The sequence below is a fragment of the Pleurodeles waltl genome, chromosome 4_2 (assembly GCF_031143425.1).
Source record: "Pleurodeles waltl isolate 20211129_DDA chromosome 4_2, aPleWal1.hap1.20221129, whole genome shotgun sequence".
NCBI classification, from domain to species: Eukaryota; Metazoa; Chordata; class Amphibia; order Caudata; family Salamandridae; genus Pleurodeles; species Pleurodeles waltl.
In genome coordinates, this window is record NC_090443.1 from 56,910,414 (window position 1) to 56,937,467 (window position 27,054).

General features: G+C 49.3%; 1 protein-coding gene across 6 annotated transcripts in view; it reads right to left on the minus strand.

Moving 5' to 3' along the window:
- Positions 1 to 27,054, minus strand: part of EIF4B (eukaryotic translation initiation factor 4B) — a 520,800-nt gene that overhangs the window by 153,364 nt on the left and 340,382 nt on the right. For 4 of the 6 annotated variants that reach the window (XM_069230641.1, XM_069230644.1, XM_069230640.1 and 1 more), the window contains exon 11: positions 24,075 to 24,297. The exons of the other annotated variants lie outside the window; for them this stretch is intronic. In XM_069230641.1, the coding sequence (XP_069086742.1) occupies positions 24,075 to 24,297 (223 nt within the window). The remainder of the gene's footprint in view (positions 1 to 24,074; positions 24,298 to 27,054) is intronic. 6 annotated transcript variants of the gene reach the window in all.

Genomic DNA, 27,054 nt, shown 5'->3' on the forward strand with positions numbered 1-27,054 from the left:
TTGTTATTCTCATTATTTCCTCCGGCCTTGCCGCCAAAAGTGGGGCCGTGGCCGGAGGGGGCGGGCAACTCCACTAGCTGGAGTGCCCTGCGGTGCTGGAACAAAGAGGGTGAGCCTTTGAGGCTCACCGCCAGGTGTTACAGCTCCTGCCTGGGGGAGGTGTTAGCATCTCCACCCAGGGCAGGCTTTGCTACTAGCCACAGAGTGACAAAGGCACTCTCCCCATGGGGCCAGCAACATGTCTCGAGTGTGGCAGGCTGCTAGAACCAGTCAGCCTACACAGGTAGTTGGTTAAGGTTTCAGGGGGCACCTCTAAGGTGCCCTCTGGGGTGTATTTTACAATAAACTGTACACTGGTATCAGTGTGCATTTATTGTGTTGAGAAGTTTGATACCAAACTTCCCAGTTTTCAGTGTAGCCATTATGGTGCAGTGGAGTTCGTGTTTGACAGACTCCTAGACCATATACTCTTATGGCTACCCTGCACTTACAATGTCTAAGGTTTGGCTTAGACACTGTAGGGGCACAGTGCTCATGCACTGGTACCCTCACCTATGGTATAGTGCACCCTGCCTTAGGGCTGTAAGGCCTGCTAGAGGGGCGACATATCTATACTGCATAGGCAGTGTGAGGTTGGCATGGCACCCTGAGGGGAGTGCCATGTCGACTTACTCGTTTTGTTCTCACCAGCACACACAAGCTGGCAAGCAGTGTGTCTGTGCTGAGTGAGGGGTCCCCAGGGTGGCATAAGCTATGCTGCAGCCCTTAGAGACCTTCCCTGGCATCAGGGCCCTAGGTACCAGTTACAAGGGACTTACCTGGATGCCAGGGTGTGCCAATTGTGTAAAACAAAAGTACAGGTTAGGGAAAGAACACTGGTGCTGGGGCCTGGTTAGCAGGCCTCACACTTTCAAATCAAAACATAGCATCAGCAAAGGCAAAAAGTCAGGGGGTAACCATGCCAAGGAGGCATTTCCTTACACACCCCAAAAGGACTTTCGGTCGGTTTCCAGACTAACTGGGTCAGTGAGACGAGCACGATAGTTATATATAAAAATTAAAAAAACAGCTGAAAACAATACCGACGATTTTAGGAAAGAAGGAAGAGAGGTTTTGAAACCAGAGCGAAGGGAGAATGGAGCAAAGAGACGTCCGAACCCGATGGCAGAGAGAAAACAAACTAAGGGGTCTATACCCATGCGCATTATCACTGACTAGAAGTCACTATCCTGCGACTCGAAAATGCTTTTTTGAAGAAAAACTTGCGACGGACTGAGCCCAACACTAGATGGTAGGAGCAAGCAGAGTATGTGTATCCACAGCCACGTGAACCTTTGTATTATTGCTGCATTTAGGAATGCTATTCCTAACCGAGTTGAGAATGGCCCCTAGATAAGGTTCTATCTGAAGTGGACTTAGGTGTGACTTTTGGAAATTGATTGTGAAGCCTAGTTGATGAATCAAGTCAATTGTGACTTGACTGTGGAGCAAACATTGGTTAAGAGTATTGGCGTTGGGCCAGTCATCTAGGTATGGAAGGACATGAATTTTCCGCCTGCGGAAGCACGCTGCAAAAACTGCGAGGCACGTTGTGACCCCGAAGGGAATCACTTTGAATTGGTAGTTTGGTCCTGCTATCACAAATCTGAGCTATTTGCGATGTGCTGGGTGTAGAGGAATGTGAAAGGAGGCGTCCTTTAAATCTAGCACTAGAAATACAAACTCTCACCATTTTGAAGCCATGGGATTACATCTTGAAGCGCAATCATTTGAAAATGTTCTACTAAGTAATGATTTAATGGTCTGAGATCTAGGCAAGGTCTAAAGGAGCCATCCGTTTTGGGCATGAGAAAGTATAGTGAATATACTCCTGTTATCTGATGTCACAGCAGGACTGGCTCTATGGCTCCTTGGCTGTTAAAGCCGCCACTTCCTGTTTGAGGAGAGTGGCATGTTTCTGTGAAAGTCTATGGGTGCGAGGGGGAATGTTTGAAGGTGTGGAATTGAGCTCTAGACAGTAACCATGTTGGACAATATCCAACACTGTAGGAAGTTGGCTCTGTATGTGCTATTTCAAAGTAAGGAATAGCATGCACAGAGTCCAAGGGTTCCCCTTAGAGGTAAAATAGTGGTAAAAAGAGATAATACTAATGCTCTATTTTGTGGTAGTGTGGTAGTGTGGTCGAGCAGTAGGCTTATCCAAGGAGTAGTGTTAAGCATTTGTTGTACATACACATAGGCAATAAATGAGGTACACACACTCAGAGACAAATCCAGCCAATAGGTTTTGTATAGAAAAATATCTTTTCTTAGTTTATTTTAAGAACCACAGGTTCAAATTCTACATGTAATATCTCATTCGAAAGGTATTGCAGGTAAGTACTTTAGGAACTTCAAATCATCAAAATTGCATGTATACTTTTCAAGTTATTCACAAATAGCTGTTTTAAAAGTGGACACTTAGTGCAATTTTCACAGTTCCTAGGGGAGGTAAGTATTTGTTAGGTTAACCAGGTAAGTAAGACACTTACAGGGCTTAGTTCTTGGTCCAAGGTAGCCCACCGTTGGGGGTTCAGAGCAACCCCAAAGTCACCACACCAGCAGCTCAGGGCCGGTCAGGTGCAGAGTTCAAAGTGGTGCCCAAAACACATAGGCTAGAATGAAGAGAAGGGGGTGCCCCGGTTCCGGTCTGCTTGCAGGTAAGTACCCGCGTCTTCGGAGGGCAGACCAGAGGGGTTTTGTAGGGCACCGGGGGGGACACAAGCCCACACAGAAATTTCACCCTCAGCAGCGCGGGGGCTGCCGGGTGCAGTGTAGAACCAAGCGTCGGGTTTGTAATGGAAGTCAATGGGAGATCTAGGGATCTCTTCAGCGCTGCAGGCAGGCAAGGGGGGGGGGGTTCCTCGGGGAAACCTCCACTTGGGCAAGGGAGAGGGACTCCTGGGGGTCACTCCTCCAGTGAAAGTCCGGTCCTTCAGGTCCTGGGGGCTGCGGGTGCAGGGTCTCTCCCAGGTGTCGGGACTTAGGATTCAAAGAGTCGCGGTCAGGGGAAGCCTCGGGATTCCCTCTGCAGGCGGCGCTGTGGGGGCTCAGGGGGGACAGGTTTTTGTACTCACAGTCTTAGAGTAGTCCTGGGGTCCCTCCTGAGGTGTTGGATCGCCACCAGCCGAGTCGGGGTCGCCGGGTGCAGTGTTGCAAGTCTCACGCTTCTTGCGGGGAGCTTGCAGGGTTCTTTAAAGCTGCTGGAAACAAAGTTGCAGCTTTTCTTGGAGGAGGTCCGCTGTCCTCGGGAGTTTCTTGTCTTTTCGAAGCAGGGGCAGTCCTCAGAGGATGTCGAGGTCGCTGGTCCCTTTGGAAGGCGTCGCTGGAGCAGGATCTTTGGAAGGCAGGAGACAGGCCGGTGAGTTTCTGGAGCCAAGGCAGTTGTCGTCTTCTGGTCTTCCTCTGCAGGGGTTTTTCAGCTAGGCAGTCCTTCTTGTAGTTGCAGGAATCTAATTTTCTAGGGTTCAGGGTAGCCCTTAAATACTAAATTTAAGGGCGTGTTTAGGTCTGGGGGGTTAGTAGCCAATGGCTACTAGCCCTGAGGGTGGGTACACCCTCTTTGTGCCTCCTCCCAAGGGGAGGGGGTCACAATCCTAACCCTATTGGGGGAATCCTCCATCTGCAAGATGGAGGATTTCTAAAAGTCAGAGTCACCTCAGCTCAGGACACCTTAGGGGCTGTCCTGACTGGCCAGTGACTCCTCCTTGTTGCTTTCTTTGTTCCCTCCAGCCTTGCCGCCAAAAGTGGGGGCCGTGGCCGGAGGGGGCGGGCAACTCCACTAAGCTGGAGTGCCCTGCTGGGCTGTGACAAAGGGGTGAGCCTTTGAGGCTCACCGCCAGGTGTCACAGCTCCTGCCTGGGGGAGGTGTTAGCATCTCCACCCAGTGCAGGCTTTGTTACTGGCCTCAGAGTGACAAAGGCACTCTCCCCATGGGGCCAGCAACATGTCTCTGGTGTGGCAGGCTGCTGGAACTAGTCAGCCTACACAGACAGTCGGTTAGGTTTCAGGGGGCACCTCTAAGGTGCCCTCTGTGGTGTATTTTACAATAAAATGTACACTGGCATCAGTGTGCATTTATTGTGCTGAGAAGTTTGATACCAAACTTCCCAGTTTTCAGTGTAGCCATTATGGTGCTGTGGAGTTCGTGTTTGACAGACTCCCAGACCATATACTCTTATGGCTACCCTGCACTTACAATGTCTAAGGTTTTGTTTAGACACTGTAGGGGTACCATGCTCATGCACTGGTACCCTCACCTATGGTATAGTGCACCCTGCCTTAGGGCTGTAAGGCCTGCTAGAGGGGTGTCTTACCTATACTGCATAGGCAGTGAGAGGCTGGCATGGCACCCTGAGGGGAGTGCCATGTCGACTTACTCGTTTTGTCCTCACTAGCACACACAAGCTGGCAAGCAGTGTGTCTATGCTGAGTGAGAGGTCTCCAGGGTGGCATAAGACATGCTGCAGCCCTTAGAGACCTTCCTTGGCATCAGGGCCCTTGGTACTAGAAGTACCAGTTACAAGGGACTTATCTGGATGCCAGGGTCTGCCAATTGTGGATACAAAAGTACAGGTTTAGGGAAAGAACACTGGTGCTGGGGCCTGGTTAGCAGGCCTCAGCACACTTTCAATTGTAAACATAGCATCAGCAAAGGCAAAAAGTCAGGGGGCAACCATGCCAAGGAGGCATTTCCTTACAAACACCCACTGGTCTGCTGTGATATTTTGCCAATTGTAGGAAGCTGGCAATACTGGATTAGTGGCATTACACAGGCCAGAGGGCAGTAGCCAATGTCCTTGAGGGTGACAACACCCTTTCTGTGCCCACTCCCTTTCGGGAGGGGGCACACTCCTAATCCTATTGGTCCCTGTCCTCCAACCCAAGATGGAGGATTCTACAGGGAGGGGGTCACTTCAGCTCTGAACATCTTAGGGGTAGTCCTAGCTGGAGTTGTCACTCTCCCTGTTTTTCCCAATTTTCCTGCCAGACTTGCTGCCAAAAGTGGGGCTTTGCTCAAGGGGGCAAGCATCTCCACTAGCTAGAGTGCCCTGGGGCACTGTAACAGGAGGCCTGAGCCTTTGAGGCTCACCGCCCAATGTTACAGTTCCAGCAGTGGGGAGATAAGCACCTCCACCCAGAGCAGGCTTTGTTTCGGACTCCAGAAAGCACAAAAGCTCTCACTCCATGGGGTCAGAATCTCGTCATTTAGTGGCAGGCTGGCACAGACTGGTCAGCCTTGCACTAAAGGGTTGTTTAAAGTACATGGAGCATCTACGATGCCCTCTGGGTGCATTTTACAATAAATACAACACTGGCATCAGTGTGGATTTATTGTACTGAATAGTTTGATACCAAACTTCCCAACCTTCAGGGGAGCCATCATGGAGATGTGGAGTTTGTGATGATAAACTCACAGTCCTTGTACTTAATATGACCATACTCAACTTACAATGTCTAGGTATGGACTTAGAAACTGTAGGGCCATTTAGCTCATGCAGCTATGCCCTTATCTCTGGTATAGTGCACCCTGTCTTAGGCCTATAAGGCCTGCTAGAAGGGTGACTTAACTATGCCACAGGCAGTGGTTGGTGGGCATGGAAACCTAAGAGGTGTCGACTACCTTTTCCTACCCACCAGCACACACAAGCTGCAATGGCAGTATGCATGTGATTGGTGAGGGATCCCCCCCTTCGGGGGGAACAATACATGCTGCAGCCCTTAGGACCCTCCCTGATCACAGGGCCCTTGGTACCACTGGTAGCTTGTACAAGGGTCTTATCTGTGTGGAATTGTTTTTTACAGTTTTACGGAAAGAACACTGGTGCTGGGGCCTGGTTAGCAGGATCCCAGCACACTGTCGAGTCAGCATCAATATCAGGCAAAATGAGGGGGATAATGCAAAAAGGGGCAATTTTCTACAGAGACTGAGGTGTCCTTCTACAGGTGTCTGGTAATCAGAGGGAAGGTGAAGTGAGTCACTGCTTGGTAGCAGAAGAGCTTCTAGGGGAGGTTGTTCTCCCTGTCCTCTACAGTTTCCTCTATAAGAATCAATAGGGTTGGCCTTTGGGGTAGGATAATGAAGTCTCTGGTGTAGAGGTTTTGGAGGTGGTTTTATATTGTGACCTACGAAAAGCAACGTGAGAGGCAGAGGTTTGTAGTGCTCCCATGGACTTGGCCACTTCATTATGTTTCTTCAACTTTTCAAGCGCCTGATCAACTTGAGGGTCAAAAGGGTGCTCTTTGTCGAATGGTATGTTAGAGATTATTTGCAGTACCTTCCGTTTAAACATAGCATAACCACGCATGTCTGCACAAGAGGACACTAATGTTTATAACTCTTGCTGCTGTGTCCGCTGCACGGCTAATAGAATTGTTAGAAATGAATTGACCTTCACTAACAATTGTGGGAAAGTACCCTCTTTTTGGCATGGTTACCCCCCACTTTTTGGCTATCAGTATGCTTAGACTGTTCACTGGAATCCTGCTAACCAGGACCCCCAGTGATTGTGCTCTCTCTCTCCAGATTTGGTTATCTTGGACATTTGTGCACTCCACAATTGGCATACTGGTGTCTCCTTATAAGTCACAAGTACAAGGTACTTAGGTACCCAGGGCATTGGGACACCAGGGGCTTCAGTATGTACTATGCCACCCATGAGAGCCCATGCAAAATGCGTCTGCAGGCCTGCCATTGCAGCCTGTGTGAAAAGGTGCGTGCACCCATTCAACATAGATCACTACACCAGGTCACTGAGTTACTCCTAGGGGGATTGCAGGTTCCTGTGTGTGAGGGCACCCCTGCATGAGCAGAGGTGCCCCTATGAACTCCAGTTCCAATGCACTAGAATTCTTAAGTGCAGGGAAGCCATTTTATTCGTGTACTGGACAAAGGTCACTTGGTAGTCCAGCTACATAATGGTAATTCCAAACGTGGGCACATTTGGTGTCAAACATGTCAGAATCATACCCCAATACTAATGCCAGAATTAGTGGCATGATTCCATGCACCCTAGTATTGCTCCTACCAGTCGTCCAGGTTTTACAGCTGCTGCCATCCCTCAGACAGGTTTCTGCCCTAGTCCATGCTCTGGCGCTAAACTGGACAAAGGAAAGGAGAGGGACCACTCCCCTGTCCATCGCCATTCCAAAGGTGGTGCCCAGAGCTCCTCCAGCTGGCCACTTGATTCTGCCATCTTGAATCCAAGATGGGCAGAGGGCCCCTGGAGCATCTGAGTGGCCAGGTCAGGCAGGTGACATCACAGCCCCCTCCTGATCGGTGTCACCCTGCTAGGTGACCAATCCCCCTTCCTGGGCTATTTTGGGTCTTCCTCCACAGTGGGTATTCAGATTCAATGTGTAAGATTCCAGCAGGACTCCAATGCATAATTTACTTCATCTTCTGACCACTGGGACTGCAACTGGACCCTCCAGGAACCGACAATTTTCAACTCCAGTGAAGACTCTGCTCTGCAACATTCTTTCACCAGCGCCTTCCAACAACTGCAACATTTCCCTGGCTGTGCATCCTCTCAGGGAGACAAGCCTTCAGGCTACACAAGAAGGAATCTCCCTTGGAGTGAAGGAGTCACTCCCCTGCAAACAGCAGGCACCAACTGCAACAACATCCAGCTGCGTGGATCTTCTCTCCTGCAAAACTGTGTGAATCCTGCAACACAGGTGGTGGTCTGGAGTGGTCCCTGTGGTCCCCTTCCAGCTGTCCAATTTAGAAGACTGAGCCCTTGCCTCTCCGTGCAGGACAGTAGCCCTGTGCACCACGACTCTTGCAGTCACCAAGGCTTGTTTGTTCCTCCTCCAAGGGATCTTCAGGCTCCGTGTAGCCCTGGCCTCCAGTGCTCTACCCTGCAAAGCAGTCTCCTGCCTGCTGCTCCAGCAACGTAGGGGCTCCTCTCCACGTGTGATGAGTGGGCCTCACTGAGACTTCTGTGCCTGATGCCTGTCGGAGCTACATCCTCATCTTCAGGCTCTTCTCACTGCTGAGGGTCACCTGGGTCTCCCCTCCTTGGGTTGAGTCCCCCTGGACCTTGCTCATCCCGGGCAGCTCTGCAAATCTTCAACTGCAACTTTTGCCTTTGCCAAGGTTTGTTGGCGGTTTTTCAACACCACTGACTGGCTGCAACTCTTCTTCCCTCGTGGGACATTGCTTGCATCACTTCTGAGACTTTTCTCCTGCTGGAGTTCTGCACAGCTGACTACTTGTCTCCATCGTCGACCTGGTCCTGCATCTCCAGAAGGGTGGGTAGTGGCTCCTGCCCCAATCGGATACTCCAACTCAGAATGGACTTTGTCCCCTTCTTTTGCAGGTCCTTTGCTGTCAGGATTCGCCTTTGGTTTCTTCCAGTCTTGCTTGGGTCTTGCACAATCCTTTCCCAAAGTTTACCTGTGGGTTTGGGGGGGAAAAACATTTACTTCCCTCTTCACTCCTGGTCGCTGAGGGGGCACCCTGGTACTTACTTTTTGGGGTTACTAGTTGCTCCATCTCCCCTCTACAGATTCCACTTCCTTGGGTGGGGGACTGCCTTTCGCGTTCCACTTACTTAGTATACGGTTTAGTTTCCCCCCCACCGCATGGCTTTCACTACTTTCTATTATTTTGCTGTTTGCTATTGCTTTCTATGCTAATCAGTGACTTCTAATTTGTATATAATAGTGTGTTTACTCACCTCTTAGTGGAGTATTGCCTCTACAGTACTTTAGTATTTGTGTTTCCATGATAAAGGACCTTTATTTTATTTTTTTAACACTGTGAGGTTCTTTCATGTGTGTAAGTGCTTTGTTACTACAGAGGTATTGCATAAGCTTTGCAGGTCTCCTAGATAAGTCTTGTCTGCTCATCCACAGCTCCCTCTAGAGAGCATTGGCTTCCTGGACACTGACTACACCTCACTAATAGGGGATACCTGGACCTGGTATAAGGTGATTACCCCATAGGTGCTCACCACTCACCAGGCCAGCTTCCTACACCTACTAGGATCCTGAAATACTTCTTCCACGTGACTCATCATGCACCTGACTGTATGTGGCTGCCCTACCAATAAGTTCCGGGCAGAAAGTATTATTGTCTGGTGGGGATGGTCTAGCTGGATAGACATCCAGGTCAGTGTCTACATCTGGGTCAAAATCATATTGCGACCAAGGGTCTGTGTCTGTGTGAAAAGGCATATTATTGTGCCCGGTGTCTTGAATGCCATGTAATGAGTGAGGTGAGCCCTGTGTTGTGATGTCAACAGGTTCATCTTGAGAAGACGTGGTAAAGGAGAAGGTGGTGGAGTGATGGTGGTGGGGATGTAGGCAGAGGTGGGTGAATATCAGTCTCTATCCATTCTTTTTTGCTTGGCTGGAGGCGTAGGTGTCTCAAGGGCCTCTTCAAAAGTAAGTGGTTCTTTAGATGGCTGAATAGAAGCAGATACTGCCTGGCATTAAGCTGCTCCTTCATTTTATGGATGGGCTCAAGGAAGTTGTTAACTCCAAGACTGTAGTTATTTTCAGTCCATTCGGCTCCGAGGTGCCCTTTACTTTTGGTGCCGCAGCAGTCATTTTTTTCGGTGCCGGGACATATGGGACAGAGTGGGATTGTAGGAAGTTGGCTCTGTATGCACTATTTCAAAGTAAGGAATAGTATGCAGAGTCCAAGGGTTCCCCTTAGAGGTAAGATAGTGGCAAAAAGAGATAATTCTAATGCTCTATTTTGTGGTAGTGTGGTCGAGCAGTAGGCTTAACAAAGGAGTAGTGTTAAGCATTTGTTGTACATACACAAGCAATAAGGAACACACACAGACAATTCCAGGCCAATAGGTTTTTGTATAGAAAAATATATTTTCTTAGTTTATTTTAAGAACCACAGGTTCAAGATTTACATGTAATACTTCAAATGAAAGGTATTGCAGGTAGGTACTTTAGGAACTTTGAATTAGCAAAATAGCATATACACTTTTCACATAAATCACATATAGCTATTTTAAAACTAGACACTTGGTGCAATTTTCAACAGTTCCTGGGGGGAGTAAGAGTTTGTTAGTTTTTGCAGGTAAGTAAACCACCTACGGGGTTCAAGTTTGGGTCCAAGGTAGCCCACCGTTGGGGGTTCAGAGCAACCCCAAAGTTACCACACCAGCAGCTCAGGGCCGGTCAGGTGCAGAGGTCAAAGTGGTGCCCAAAACGCATAGGCTTCAATGGAGAAGGGGGTGCCCTGGTTCCAGTCTGCCAGCAGGTAAGTACCCGCGTCTTTGGAGGGCACACCAGGGGGGTTTTGTAGGGCGGCGGCGGGGGTGGGGGGGAGGGGCACAAATCCACACAAAGTACACCCTCAGCGGCACAGGGGCGGCCGGGTGCAGTGTGAAAACACACGTCGGATTTTCAATAGAAAGCAATGGGAGACCAAGGGGCCTCTTCAGTGATGCAGGCAGGCAAGGGGGGGGCTCCTCGGGGTAGCCACCACCTGGGCAAGGGAGAGGGCCTCCTGGGGGGTCACTCCTGCACTGGAGTTCGGATCCTTCAGGTGCTGGGGGCTGCGGGTGCAGGGTCTTTTCCAGCCGTCGGGACTTTAGGTTCAGGCAGTCGCGGTCAGGAGGAGCCTCGGGATTTCCTCTGCAGGCGTCGCTGCGGGGGCTCAGGGGGGACAACTTTGGTTACTCACGGTCTCGGAGTCGCCGGAGGGTCCTCCCTGAGGTGTTGGTTCTCCACCAGTCGAGTCGTGGTCGCCGGGTGCGGTGTTGCAAGTCTCACGCTTCTTGCGGGGAGTTGCAGGGGTCTTTAAATCTGCTCCTTTGAAACAAAGTTGCAGTCTTTTGGAGCAGGGCCGCTGTCCTCGGGAGTTCCTTGTTTTTCTTGAAGCAGGGCAGTCCTCTGAGGATCCAGAGGTCGCTGGAGCAGGTTTCTTTGGAAGGCAGGAGACAGGCCGGTAGGACTGGGGCCAAAGCAGTTGGTGTCTTCTGTTCTTCCTCTGCAGGGGTTTTTCAGCTCAGCAGTCTTCTTCTTGTACGTTTCAGGAATCTAAATTCTTAGGTTCAGGGGAGCCCTTAAATACTAAATTTAAGGGCGTGTTTAGGTCTGGGGGGTTAGTAGCCAATGGCTACTAGCCCTGAGGGTGGGTACACCCTCTTTGTGCCTCCTCCCAAGGGGAGGGGGTCACATCCCTAATCCTATTGGGGAATCCTCCATCTGCAAGATGGAGGATTTCTAAAAGTTAGAGTCACTTCAGCTCAGGACACCTTAGGGGCTGTCCTAACTGGCCAGTGACGACTCCTTGTTATTCTCATTATTTCCTCCGGCCTGGCCGCCAAAAGTGGGGGCCGTAGCCGGAGGGGGTGGGCAACTCCACTAGCTGGAGTGTCCTGCGGTGCTGGAACAAAGGGGTGAGCCTTTGAGGCTCACCGCCAGGTGTTACAGCTCCTGCCTGGGGGAGGTGTTAGCATCTCCACCCAGTGCAGGCTTTGTTACTGGCCTCAGAGTGACAAAAGCACTCTCCCCATGGTGCCAGCAACATGTCTCGGTCGTGGCAGGCTGCTGGAACCAGTCAGCCTACACAGATAGTCGGTTAAGGTTTCAGGGGGCACCTCTAAGGTGCCCTCTGGGGTGTATTTTACAATAAAATGTACACTGGCATCAGTGTGCATTTATTGTGCTGAGAAGTTTGATACCAAACTTCCCAGTTTTCAGTGTAGCCATTATGGTGCTGTGGAGTTCGTGCATGACAGACTCCCAGACCATATACTCTTATGGCTACCCTGCACTTACAATGTCTAAGGTTTTGCTTAGACACTGTAGGGGCACAGTGCTCATGCACTGGTGCCCTCACCTATGGTATAGTGCACCCTGCCTTAGGGCTGTAAGGCCTGCTAGAGGGGTGACTTATCTATACTGCATAGGCAGTGTGAGGTTGGCATGGCACCTGGAGGGGAGTGCCATGTCGACTTACTCGTTTTGTCCTCACCAGCACACACAAGCTGGCAAGCAGTGTGTCTGTGCTGAGTGAGGGGTCCCCAGGGTGGCATAAGATATGCTGCAGCCCTTAGAGACCTTCCCTGGCATCAGGGCCCTTGGTACCAGGGGTACCAGTTACAAGGGACTTACCTGGATGCCAGGGTGTGCCAATTGTGAAAACAAAAGTACAGGTTAGGGAAAGAACACTGGTGCTGGGGCCTGGTTAGCAGGTGTAGGAAGTTGGCTCTGTATGCACTATTTCAAAGTAAGGAATAGTATGCACAGAGTCCAAGGGTTCCCCTTAGAGGTAAGATAGTGGCAAAAAGAGATAATACTAATGCTCTATTTTGTGGTAGTGTGGTCGAGCAGTAGGCTTATCAAAGGAGTAGTGTTAAGCATTTGTTGTACACACACAGGCAATAAATGAGGAACACACACTCAGAGACAATTCCAGGCCAATAGGTTTTTGTATAGAAATGAAAATGTCACTTACCCAGTGTACATCTGTTCGTGGCATCAGTCGCAGTAGATTCGCATGTTTTGCAATAGCTCGCCATCTGGTGTTGGGCCGGAGTGTTACAAGTTGTGTTTCTTCGAAGAAGTCTTTCGAGTCACGGGACCGAGTGACTCCTCCTTTTGTCTCCATTGCGCATGGGCGTCGACTCCATCTTTGATTGTTTTTCCCCGCAGAGGGTGAGGTAGGAGTTGAATTGTAGTAATAGTGCCCATGCAATGGAGTGACTAAGTATGCACCTATTTAAGGTTGAGATGATACATATATAAATAGTTGAAGGTAACTTCCAAACTGCTACAGGCTCCCGGGGAGGCGGGTGGGCACATGCAAATCTACTGCGACTGATGCCACGAACAGATGTACACTGGGTAAGTGACATTTTCAGTTCGATGGCATCTGTCGCTGTAGATACGCATGTTTTGCATAGACTAGTAAGCAGTTATCTCCCCAAAAGCGGTGGATCAGCCTGTAGGAGTGGAAGTAGTCTGAAATAATGTTCTTAATACAGCTTGACCTACTGTGGCTTGTTGTGCGGAGTGTGCCCTTGGTGTAATGGGCAGCTGTCGTTTAGCTTTAAGGTAGCAGATTTGGATGCATTTAACTATCCATCTGGCTATACCTTGTTTTGATATTGGGTTTCCTGCATGAGGTTTTTGAAATGCAATAAATAGTTGTTTAGTCTTTCTGATGTTTTTTGTTCTGTCAATGTAATACATCAATGCTCTTTTGACATCTAATGTATGTAGTGCCCTTTCAGCTACGGTATCTGGCTGTGGAAAGAACACTGGAAGTTCCACTGTTTGATTTAGATGGAACGGTGAAATAACCTTTGGCAAAAATTTAGGATTGGTCCTTAGGACGACCTTATTCTTGTGTAGTTGTATAAAAGGTTCCTGTATTGTAAACGCCTGAATCTCGCTTACTCTTCTTAGGGAAGTAATGGCGATGAGAAATGCCACCTTTCAGGTTAGGAACTGTATTTCGCAGGAGTGCATGGGTTCAAAAGGTGGACCCATAAGTCTAGTTAGGACAACATTTAGGTTCCATGAAGGAACAGGTGGTGTTCTTGGTGGTATAATTCTCCTAAGGCCCTCCATGAATGCTTTAATGACTGGTATCTTATATAGGGAAGTTGAATAGGTAGTCTGCAGGTATGCAGATATTGCTGCGAGGTGTATTTTAATGGAAGAGAAAGCCAGGTTAGATTTTTGTAAGTGAAGCAAGTAACCCACTACATGTTCTGGAGTTGTGTGTAATGGTTGTATTTGATTAATATGGCAGTAGCAAACAAACCTCTTCCATTTACTTGCATAGCAGTGCCTGGTGGATGGCCTTCTGGCTTGTTTTATGACTTCCATACATTCTTGGGTAAGTTGTAAGTGCCCGAATTCTAGGATTTCAGGAGCCAGATTGCTAGATTCAGCGATGCTGGATCTGGGTGTCTGATCTTTTGGTTGTGCTGTGTCAACAGATCTGGCCTGTTGGGCAATTTGATGCAGGGTACTACTGATAGGTCTAGCAGCGTTGTGTACCAGGGTTGCCTTGCCCAAGTTGGTGCTATTAATATGAGTTTGAGTTTGTTTTGACTGAGTTTGTTTACCAGGTAAGGAAGGAGAGGGAGAGGAGGAAAAACGTAAGCAAATATCCCTGACCAGTTCATCCATAGGGCATTGCCTTGGGACTGTTTGTGTGGGTATCTGGATGCGAAGTTTTGGCATTTTGCGTTCTCCTTTGTCGCAAACAAGTCTATCTGAGGTGTTCCCCAGAGTTTGAAATAAGTGTTCAGAATTTGGGGGTGAATTTCCCATTCGTGGACCTGTTGGTGATCTCGAGAGAGATTGTCTGCGAGTTGATTTTGGATCCCTGGTATAAATTGTGCTATTAGGCGAATTTGGTTGTGAATTGCCCAACGCCAAATCTTTTGTGCTAGCAGGCTTAACTGCGTGGAGTGCGTCCCCCCTTGCTTGTTTAGATAATACATTGTTGTCATGTTGTCTGTTTTGACGAGAATGTATTTGTGAACTATTATTGGTTGGAAAGCTTTTAGTGCTTGAAAAACTGCTAGAAGTTCTAGGTGATTTATATGCAGTTTTGTTTGATGTACGTTCCATTGTCCTTGTATGCTGTGTTGATCGAGGTGTGCTCCCCACCCTGTCATGGAAGCATCTGTTGTTATTACGTATTGTGGCACTGGGTCTTGGAAAGGCCGCCCTTTGTTTAAATTTATGTTGTTCCACCACAGAAGCGAGAGGTAAGTTTGGCGGTCTATTAACACCAGATCTAGAAGGTGACCCTGTGCTTGTGACCATTGTGATGCTAGGCACTGTTGTAAGGGCCTCATGTGCAGTCTTGCGTTTGGGACAATGGCTATGCATGAAGACATCATGCCTAGGAGTTGTAGTACCATCTTTGCTTGTATCCTTTGTGTTGGATACATGCGTTGTATGATGGTGTTGAAATTTTGAATTCTTTGGGGACTTGGAGTGGCTACTCCTTTTGATGTGTCTATTATGGCTCCCAGGTATTGTTGTACCTTGCGCGGCAGAATTTTGGATTTTGTGAAATTGACGGTGAACCCTAGTTTGAAGAGGGTTTGTATGATATGATTTGTGTGATTTGAGCACTCTATTAACGAATGGGCCTTGATTAGCCAGTCGTCTAGATATGGGAACACATGTATTTGCTGCCTTCTTATGTGTGCAGCGACTACCGCTAGACATTTGGTAAAGACTCTTGGTGCGGTTGTTAATCCGAAAGGCAGTACCTTGAATTGGTAATGTATTCCCTTGAATACAAACCTTAGGTATTTCCTGTGCGATGGGTGTATTGGTATATGGAAATAAGCATCCTTGAGGTCTAAAGTTGCCATGTAGTCGTGTAGTTTTAGCAATGGCAATACTTCTTGTAGTGTGACCATGTGAAAGTGGTCTGATTTGATGAAAGTGTTCACTACTCTGAGGTCTAGGATTGGTCTCAGCGTTTTGTCCTTCTTTGGTATCAGAAAGTACAGTGAGTAAACTCCTGTGTTTATTTGTGTGTTTGGCACTAATTTGATTGCATTCTTTTGCAATAGTGCCTGCACTTCTATCTCCAGGAGATTGGAATGGTGTGTTGTCAAATTTTGTGCTTTTGGTGGTATGTTTGGAGGGAATTGTAGAAATTCTATGCAATAACCATGTTGGATAATTGCTAGAACCCAAGTGTCTGTAGTGATTTCCTCCTTTGCTTTGTAATAATGACTTATTCTTCCCCCCACTGGTGTTGTGTGGAGGGGGTGAGTGACATGTGAGTCACTGTTTAGTAGTAGGGGTTTTGGGGCTCTGAAATCTTCCTCTATTCCTAGGGAATTGCCCTACTCTATATTGTCCCCGAAAACCTCCTCTATACTGTCCCTGGTAACTGGACGGTGTTGCTTGTGAGGTGCTGGCTTGTGTGCTCTGACCCCGAAACCCCCCTCGAAAGGGTGTTTTACGGAATGTGCTGTAATTGCCTCTGCTCTGCGGGGAGTAGAGTGCGCCCATGGCTTTGGCAGTGTCCGTATCTTTTTTGAGTTTCTCAATCGCTGTGTCCACTTCTGGACCGAACAGTTCTTTTTCGTTAAAAGGCATATTGAGAACTGCTTGTTGAATCTCTGGTTTAAATCCAGACGTTCGGAGCCATGCATGCCTTCTGATAGTTACAGATGTATTAATTGTCCGTGCAGCTGTATCTGCAGCGTCCATGGAGGAGCGGATCTGGTTGTTGGAAATGGTCTGTCCCTCCTCAACCACTTGTTTTGCCCTATTTTGTAAGTCCTTGGGCAGATGTTCAATGAGATGTTGCATCTCGTCCCAGTGGGCTCTGTCATAGCGCGCAAGTAGTGCCTGGGAGTTCGCGATGCGCCACTGGTTTGCAGCTTGTGCTGCGACTCTCTTACCAGCTGCATCGAACTTGCGGCTTTCTTTATCTGGGGGTGGTGCATCTCCAGATGTGTGGGAGTTGGCCCTTTTCCTAGCTGCTCCTACAACGACAGTCTGGTGGCAGCTGTGTAGTGATGAAAACCGGGTCTGTAGGAGGCGCCTTATACTTTTTTTCCACCCTTGGTGTGATAGCCCTACTTTTGACCGGCTCCTTAAAGCTTTCTTTTGCGTGCCGGAGCATACCAGGGAGCATAGGCAGGCTTTGGTATGAGCTGTGGGTGGAGGAGAGTGTGTTGAATAAAAAATCATCCTCGACCTGTTCTGAGTGGAGGCTTACGTTGTGAAATTGTGCTGCTCTAGCCACCACTTGAGAATACGCGGTGCTGTCCTCTGGTGGAGATGGCTTCGTAGGGTATGCCTCCGGACTGTTATCTGACACTGGGGCGTCGTATAGGTCCCATGCGTCTTGATCTTGGTCACCCTGGCTTATGGTGGTGTGAGCTGGGGAGTGTGATGGAGTTTGTGCTGGTGAGACGTTAATCACGGGCGGAGGAGAGGGTGGTGGGGTAACTCTTTTCACCACTTTTGGTTGTGGTGTCTGTTCAGTTTGGAACTCCAACCTTCTCTTTCTTCTAATGGGGGGAAGGGTGCTTATTTTTCCTGTCCCCTGCTGTATGAAAATACGCTTTTGCGTATGGTCCACATCAGTTGATTGTAGCTCTTCCTCAAACCTATGCTTTTGCATTTGGGAGGTTAGCGAGTGCTCTTCTGTGTAAGAGCCTGAAGCTGGGTCGCTTGCAGTTTGTTTCGGCACCGAAACCCTGTCTGCGGGTTTTTTCGGCTCCGAGGTGACTTTTTTCTTTTTCGGGGCCGAAACCTCTCGGCGTCGATCTTCTTCGGTGCCGCTGTCTCGGCGTCGAGCAGTGTCCACACCGGCATCTCGGTGTTGAGGCTTGTCTCCAGCACTTTCTCGGTCCCGAGAAGGCTGCGTGCCGGTGTCTCGACCGGAGTCGGACGATCTCGGCACTGTTTGGGCCTTTTTCGGTGCCGAAGGTCGGTCACCGAATTTATGGGTGGAGCCATGGCCTGATGGCAGTGGCGTCCCCTGGGCCTTGTAAATCTTCCTCTGTGTGGTTTTCGACGTCTTACTCACGGTTTGTGTATCGTCGAATCCTTCGGAGTCGGAGTCTGAGTCTTGGATCGAGAAGGTACCTTCCTCTTCTTGTTCCTCGAACTCTCGGTGGGCTGTCGGCGCGGACGCCATCTGAAGTCTTCTGGCTCGACGGTCTCGGAGTGTTTTTCGGGACCGGAACGCACGACAGGCCTCGCAGGTGTCTTCACTGTGCTCAGGTGACAGGCACAGGTTACAGACCAAGTGTTGGTCTGTATAGGGGTATTTATTGTGGCATTTGGGGCAGAAACGGAACGGGGTCCGTTCCATCGGCGTTCTTCAGCACGCGGTCAGGCCGACCAGGCCCCGACGGGGGATCGAAAAACTACCCCGAAGGGCACCGGAGCTCTTCGATCTTCGATGCGGTGTTGAATCTAACTACGCCGATCCCGAACGCAACAATACCGACGAAAATCTTCCGAAATTAGCTATCTTTCCGTTCCGAAACTCGGAGCGACAGGAACACGTCCGAACCCGATGGCGGAAAAAAAACAATCGAAGATGGAGTCGACGCCCATGCGCAATGGAGACAAAAGGAGGAGTCACTCGGTCCCGTGACTCGAAAGACTTCTTCGAAGAAAAACAACTTGTAACACTCCGGCCCAACACCAGATGGCGAGCTATTGCAAAACATGCGTATCTACAGCGACAGATGCCATCGAACAATATATTTTCTTATTTTATTTTGAGAACCACAGGTTCAAATTTTACATGTAATATCTCGTTAGAAAGGTATTTGCAGGTAAGTACTTTTGGAACTTTGAATAATTACAGTAGCATATATATTTTTCACATAAAACACAATAAGCTGTTTTAAAAGTGGACACAGTGCAATTTTCACAGTTCCTGGGGGAGGTAAGTTATTGTTAGTTTTAACAGGTAAGTAAATCACTTACAAGTCTCAGGTTTGGGTCCAAGGTCGCCCACTGTTGGGGGTTCAGAGCAACCCCAAAGTTACCACACCAGCAGCTCAGGGCCGGTCAGGTGCAGAGGTCAAAGAGGTGCCCAAAACACATAGTGTAAGGAAATGCCTCCTTGGCATGGTTGCCCCCTGACTTTTTGCCTTTGCTGATGCTATGTTTACAATTGAAAGTGTGCTGAGGCCTGCTAACCAGGCCCCAGCACCAGTGTTCTTTCCCTAAACCTGTACTTTTGTATCCACAATTGGCAGACCCTGGCATCCAGATAAGTCCCTTGTAACTGGTACTTCTAGTACCAAGGGCCCTGATGCCAAGGAAGGTCTCTAAGGGCTGCAGCATGTCTTATGCCACCCTGGAGACCTCTCACTCAGCACAGACACACTGCTTGCCAGCTTGTGTGTGCTAGTGAGGACAAAACGAGTAAGTCGACAGGGCACTCCCCTCAGGGTGCCATGCCAGCCTCTCACTGCCTATGCAGTATAGGTAAGACACCCCTCTAGCAGGCCTTACAGCCCTAAGGCAGGGTGCACTATACCATAGGTGAGGGTACCAGTGCATGAGCATGGTACCCCTACAGTGTCTAAACAAAACCTTAGACATTGTAAGTGCAGGGTAGCCATAAGAGTATATGGTCTGGGAGTCTGTCAAACACGAACTCCACAGCACCATAATGGCTACACTGAAAACTGGGAAGTTTGGTATCAAACTTCTCAGCACAATAAATGCACACTGATGCCAGTGTGCATTTTATTGCAAAATACACCCCAGAAGGCACCTTAGAGGTGCCCCCTGAAACTTAACCGACTGTCTGTGTAGGCTGACTAGTTCCAGCAGCCTGCCACACCAGAGACATGTTGCTGGCCCCATGGGGAGAGTGCCTTTGTCACTCTGAGGCCAGTAACAAAGCCTGCACTGGGTGGAGATGCTAACACCTCCCCCAGGCAGGAGCTGTAACACCTGGCGGTGAGCCTCAAAGGCTCACCCCTTTGTCACAGCCCAGCAGGGCACTCCAGCTTAGTGGAGTTGCCCGCCCCCTCCGGCCACGGCCCCCACTTTTGGCGGCAAGGCTGGAGGGAACAAAGAAAGCAACAAGGAGGAGTCACTGGCCAGTCAGGACAGCCCCTAAGGTGTCCTGAGCTGAGGTGACTGACTTTTAGAAATCCTCCATCTTGCAGATGGAGGATTCCCCCAATAGGGTTAGGATTGTGACCCCCTCCCCTTGGGAAGAGGCACAAAGAGGGTGTACCCACCCTCAGGGCTAGTAGCCATTGGCTACTAACCCCCCAGACCTAAACACGCCCTTAAATTTAGTATTTAAGGGCTACCCTGAACCCTAGAAAATCAGATTCCTGCAACTACAAGAAGAAGGACTGCCTAGCTGAAAACCCCTGCAGAGGAAGACCAGAAGACGACAACTGCCTTGGCTCCAGAAACTCACCGGCCTGTCTCCTGCCTTCCAAAGATCCTGCTCCAGCGACGCCTTCCAAAGGGACCAGCGACCTCGACATCCTCTGAGGACTGCCCCTGCTTCGAAAAGACAAGAAACTCCCGAGGACAGCGGACCTGCTCCAAGAAAGGCTGCAACTTTGTTTCCAGCAGCCTTGAAAGAACCCTGCAAGCTCCCCGCAAGAAGCGTGAGACTTGCAACACTGCACCCGGCGACCCCGACTCGGCTGGTGGCGATCCAACACCTCAGGAGGGACCCCAGGACTACTCTAAGACTGTGAGTACAAAAACCTGTCCCCCCTGAGCCCCCACAGCACCGCCAGCAGAGGGAATCCCGAGGCTTCCCCTGACCGCGACTCTTTGAATCCTAAGTCCCGACACCTGGGAGAGACCCTGCACCCGCAGCCCCCAGGACCTGAAGGACCGGACTTTCACTGGAGGAGTGACCCCCAGGAGTCCCTCTCCCTTGACCAAGTGGAGGTTTCCCCGAGGAACCCCCCCCTTGCCTGCCTGCAGCGCTGAAGAGATCCCTAGATCTCCCATTGACTTCCATTACAAACCCGACGCTTGTTTCTACACTGCACCCGGCCGCCCCCGCGCTGCTGAGGGTGAAATTTCTGTGTGGGCTTGTGTCCCCCCCGGTGCCCTACAAAACCCCCCTGGTCTGCCCTCCGAAGACGCGGGTACTTACCTGCAAGCAGACCGGAACCGGGGCACCCCCTTCTCTCCATTCTAGCCTATGTGTTTTGGGCACCACTTTGAACTCTGCACCTGACCGGCCCTGAGCTGCTGGTGTGGTGACTTTGGGGTTGCTCTGAACCCCCAACGGTGGGCTACCTTGGACCAAGAACTGAACCCTGTAAGTGTCTTACTTACCTGGTAAAACTAACCAAAACTTACCTCCCCTAGGAACTGTGAAAATTGCACTAAGTGTCCACTTTTAAAACAGCTATTTGTCAATAACTTGAAAAGTATACATGCAATTTTTATGATTTAAAGTTCCTAAAGTACTTACCTGCAATACCTTTCAAATGAGATATTACATGTAGAATTTGGACCTGTGGTTCTTAAAATAAACTAAGAAAAGATATTTTTCTATACAAAAACCTATTGGCTGGATTTGTCTCTGAGTGTGTGTACCTCATTTATTGTCTATGTGTATGTACAACAAATGCTTAACACTACTCCTTGGATAAGCCTACTGCTCGACCACACTACCACAAAATAGAGCATTAGTATTATCTATTTTTACCACTATTTTACCTCTAAGGGGAACCCTTGGACTCTGTGCATGCTATTCCTTACTTTGAAATAGCACATACAGAGCCAACTTCCTACACATAGGCTTCAATGGAGAGAAGGGGGTGCCCCGGTTCCAGTCTGCCAGCAGGTGAGTACCCGCGTCTTCGGAGGGCAGACCAGGGGGGTTTTGTAGGGCACCGGGGGGGGACACAAGTCAGCACACAAATTACACCCTCAGCAGCGCGGGGGCGGCCGGGTGCAGTGTGCAAACACGCGTCGGGTTTTCAATGGTTTTCAATGAGAGACCAAGGGATCTCTTCAGCGGTGCAGGCAGGCAAGGGGGGGGCTCCTCGGGGTAGCCACCACCAGGGCAAGGGAGAGGGCCTCCTGGGTGTGCCAATTGTGAAAACAAAAGTACAGGTTAGGGAAAGAACACTGGTGCTGGGGCCTGGTTAGCAGGCCTCAGCACACTCAATTCAAAACATAGCATCAGCAAAGGCAAAAAGTCAGGGGGTAACCATGCCAAGGAGGCATTTCCTTACAGCTACCCTGCACTTACAATGTCTAAGGTTATGCTTAGACACTGTAGGGGCAGTGCTCATGCACTGGTGCCCTCACCTATGGTATAGTGCACCCTGCCTTAGGGCTGTAAGGCCTGCTAGAGGGGTGACTTATCTATACTGCATAGGCAGTGTGAGGTTGGCATGGCACCCTGAGGGGAGTGCCATGTCGACTTACTCGTTTTGTCCTCACCAGCACACACAAGCTGGCAAGCAGTGTGTCTGTGCTGAGTGAGGGGACCCCAGGGTGGCATAAGATATGCTGCATCCCTTAGAGACCTTCCCTGGCATCAGGGCCCTTGGTACCAGGGGTACCAGTTACAAGGGACTTACCTGGATGCCAGGGTGTGCCAATTGTGAAAACAAAAGTACAGGTTAGGGAAAGAACACTGGTGCTGGGGCCTGGTTAGCAGGCCTCAGCACACTTTCAAATCAAAACTTAGCATCAGCAAAGGCAAAAAGTCAGGGGGTAACCATGCCAAGGAGGCATTTCCTTACAGGGATGCAGAAGCTTTCGGTGCCAAGGTTAATGTTGTTCTGCTTGGTATCGAAGCGGAAAGCTTAGTTTTGCTTTCAGAGCCGAGCTCAATAGCAGGGCATCTGAATGGGATTTTGGGTGCCTGCCACGGCACACAGGCAGCAGCGGCCTGATAGCCTTCAGTTCTGTGCTGGAGAACTTTTTAGTCAGAGCAGGGGGAACTTTTACTCATGGTTGGTTGTGCCGGCGGAATCTGTTGCATGTCGAGGTCTGTGTTGACTTCAGAGCCCGAATCCTCTACTGATAAAGCCTCTTTTCTCAGTAGCCCAAGCCTCTTGAACTTCCTGCACTTCTGGGTCAGACATGATATCTTGGGAGTCAGGAAGTATCAATTTTTGCCTCGATTTCATGCTTCTGCATTTCTCAACAATGGCTCTCCGATATTGCAGGGGCTTCTTCGATTGGAAATACTGGCAGGATTTCCAACCCTCCTGTGTTTCAGCAACAGGCAGAGGTTGCAAACCGGATGCTGGTCAGTCCACAGGAACTTTGCAGGGCACTTCGGACAGAAATGGATTAGTTTCATTAGTATTTTATTCTTGTGAACATAGAAATCGAGAAAAATGGCGGCCCAGAGGGGCCTCTAACAAATTGAGCCAATCCGACAATTTCTTTGGTTCTGGGATGTAGAAGGGAAATATGCATTTAGTGAACAATACAGATGAACTGGGAAGGCTTCCCGAATGGAAGAGGCCTAAAAGACTGTCTCGAACAGCTGCTCAGTGAAAACACGACCAGATGAGACAGTGGAATAAAACAATCTAACAATGGAGTCGATGCCAAAGTGCATAGCCAGAGGAGGAGTCACTATACCTTGTGACTCAAGACTTTTTGAAGAAAAACAAATTGCAACCTTCTGGACCCAACACTAGATGGCAGAAGTACACAGACTATGTGCATCTACAGCCACACATACCATCAACCAGATTGTTTTCCGTCTGTAAACGGAAAACTGGAAAACTGGAAAACTTGTATATTAAGACTATTAAAACTTTACCATCTTGGGTGTTCGTATTCATTGTATTAGATATGCCAAAGCAACTGTATCTGATCGTTTGTGCACCTGTTTTGCTGAACCTCACAAAATGAAAATAATTGAGCATGTTACAGTCTGCAACACTCAAAAGAAATAAACAAAAAAAACATGGCAGCCAGACACCAAGCTGGTCGCGCACGCTTGCCAGGAGAGACCAAATATGCAGATTTTCTCCTTTTTCTCCCTGGCTCTTCTGCCGCTAACTGACACCCCTTTGTTTTGTCAGTCTTAAGAGACCCTAAATACTAAAAAAGGAAAGGAAACATCTTAAATGAATGACCACACTGACAGCTGTCACTGAGTACTCTTGCTGTCCAATATATGTAGTATGGTGTCCTTGTATGTAGTATGGCGTCATTGTATGAGAAGCTAGAGTATGTCTTATGATTATAACCAAATGTGCTGAATTAGTTAAACTCATCTTTTGTCAGAATCTTCAGCAAAACAGTCTCAGATGGACAAGTCCAGTTTCATAAGAGAAAATAGAAACATCCGACTGACATCTAGACCAAATAAACATGAACAATCAGAACCACCAAAAAACATGCAGACATATAGGCTGTAAAACAAATGGTTCTGATTCTCTCATCCAGTAGTTTGATATGTGAACTAGCTTTTATACTCTACAGGGCAATTCTAGATGTTCCACACAGTCTATAGTTAGGAGCCTAGGTCTCAGTTGAACACTGGATATTTCTAGAAACCTACAGCTCACAGAGTAGGTTAGGTTAGTGAACTAAGAATAAGGCCCAGCACGTGCTCTTACCTTGTGGGAGACTGCTTGTCAGAGTCTGAGCTCAGTGAGCGGGCAGCAGGAGAGGTAGTGCTGCGCTTAACCCAAGCATTTTCCTTGGGCGGGGGGGCTGGCATCACCTTCAGAGGAAGTGGGGATTCTGCTTTAGGACCTTTGGAACTGGGAGATGTTGATTCCTCATCTTTACTAAACACTTCATTTTCCACAGACTTTTCACTTTCCCTCCTTCGAGTGCCTGAAAGGAGAAGGGGGGGGGGGGAAGAACACAAACTTTTCTCAGCCAAGTACAGCAGGTTGGGGAAGGAAAAATGAGCTTGGATGGGGTTTCCTCTGAATTATGTTACAATTACATCATATTTATTGCACAGAGTAGAACAATGCACCTTTCACTGATCTAAGGATCTTGCTTACCAGACAGGAAAGGAATATGTTACTAACCCTGTAAGCATCTGTTCGTGGCATGATAAACCACAGCTGGTTGCAGGTTTGTTTTTCTCTCAGCAAAGACTTCTGAGTGACAAGGTGGAGTGACTCCTCGATGATAGAGCATGGGCATCAACTCCATTGTTAGACTGTTTTCCCACAGGGGGGGGTGAAAAAGGGGTGCAGAGTAAGTGCAAGTAATAAGCCCATGTGTAAAACAGTGGAAAAAACTGCAACGGGCATAGGTGTCCAGGGAAGAGGGTGGACGCGTGTGAATCTACAGCGATACATGTCACTGTGAGAGAGCCTCTTTTTGACATGCCAATCGCCCCACTTATTGCCTTTTGCTGATGTGTCCTAGAAATTGTAGTGCCCAGGGCCCCTGCTAACCAGGTTCCCTGGGCCAGAGCTCTTTCCCTAAATCTGTTGTAATACACTGACAATTGGATACACCCTTAGCCATCACTGTAAGACCCTTGCAAGTGGGCACCTATGTGCCCAGGGCATCGGGTACTATGGGTAAGCTCCTGTAGGAAGGTGGCTTTGTATATACTATTTCAAAGTGAGAAATAGTGTGCACAGAGTCCAAGGGTTCCCCTTAGAGGTAAGATAGTGGCAAAAAGGGATAATTCTAATGCTCTATGTAAAGAAATGGCTCCCTGTTGCAGTTACCCCCCACTTTTTGCCTGATACTGATGCTGACTTGACTGAGAAGTGTGCTGGGACCCTGCTAACCAGGCCCCAGCACCAGTGTTCCTTCACCTAAAATGTACCATTGTATCCACAATTGGCACACCCTGGCATTCAGATAAGTCCCTTGTAACTGGTACTTCTAGTACCAAGGGCCCTGATGCCAAGAAAGGTCTCTAAGGGCTGCAGCATGTCTTATGCCACCCTAGAGACCCCTCACTCAGCACAGACACACTGCTTACAAGCCTGTGTGTGCTGGTGAGAACAAAATGAGTAAGTCGACATGGCACTCCCCTCAGGGTGCCATGCCAGCCTCTCACTGCCTATGCAGTATAGGTAAGACACCCCTCTAGCAGGCCTTACAGCCCTAAGGCAGGGTGCACTATACCATAGGTGAGGGTACCAGTGCATGAGCACTGTGCCCCTACAGTGTCTAAGCAAAACCTTAGACATTGTAAGTGCAGGGTAGCCATAAGAGTATATGGTCTGGGAGTCTGTTTTACACGAACTCCACAGCACCATAATGGCTACACTGAAAACTGGGAAGTTTGGTATCAAACTTCTCAGCACAATAAATGCACACTGATGCCAGTGTACATCTTATTGTAAAATACACCCCAGAGGGCACCTTAGAGGTGCCCCCTGAAACTTAACCGACTATCTGTGTAGGCTGACTAGTTTTAGCAGCCTGCCACAAACCGAGACATGTTGCTGGCCCCATGGGGAGAGTGCCTTTGTCACTCTGAGGCCAGTAACAAAGCCTGCACTGGGTGGAGATGCTAACACCTCTCCCAGGCAGGAATTGTCACACCTGGCGGTGAGCCTCAAAGGCTCACCTCCTTTGTGCCAACCCAGCAGGACACTCCAGCTAGTGGAGTTGCCCGCCCCCTCCGGCCAGGCCCCACTTTTGGCGGCAAGGCCGGAGAAAATAATGAGAAAAACAAGGAGGAGTCACTGGCCAGTCAGGACAGCCCCTAAGGTGTCCTGAGCTGAAGTGACTCTAACTTTTAGAAATCCTCCATCTTGCAGATGGGGGATTCCCCCAATAGGGTTAGGATTGTGTCCCCCTCCCCTTGGGAGGAGGCACAAAGAGGGTGTACCCACCCTCAGGGCTAGTAGCCATTGGCTACTAACCCCCCAGACCTAAACACGCCCTTAAATTTAGTATTTAAGGGCTACCCTGAACCCTAGAAAATTAGATTCCTGCAACTACAAGAAGAAGGACTGCCTAGCTGAAAACCCCTGCAGAGGAAGACCAGAAGACGACAACTGCCTTGGCTCCAGAAACTCACCGGCCTGTCTCCTGCCTTCCAAAGATCCTGCTCCAGCGACGCCTTCCAAAGGGACCAGCGACCTCGACATCCTCTGAGGACTGCCCCTGCTTCGAAAAGACAAGAAACTCCCGAGGACAGCGGACCTGCTCCAAGAAAAGCTGCAACTTTGTTTCCAGCAGCTTTAAAGAACCCTGCAAGCTCCCCGCAAGAAGCGTGAGACTTGCAACACTGCACCCGGCGACCCCGACTCGGCTGGTGGAGAACCGACACCTCAGGAGGGACCCCAGGACTACTCTGATACTGTGAGTACCAAAACCTGTCCCCCCTGAGCCCCCACAGCGCCGCCTGCAGAGGGAATCCCGAGGCTTCCCCTGACCGCGACTCTTTGAACCTAAAGTCCCGACGCCTGGGAGAGACCCTGCACCCGCAGCCCCCAGGACCTGAAGGACCGGACTTTCACTGGAGAAGTGACCCCCAGGAGTCCCTCTCCCTTGCCCAAGTGGAGGTTTCCCCGAGGAATCCCCCCCTTGCCTGCCTGCAGCGCTGAAGAGATCCCGAGATCTCTCATAGACTAACATTGCGAACCCGACGCCTGTTCCTACACT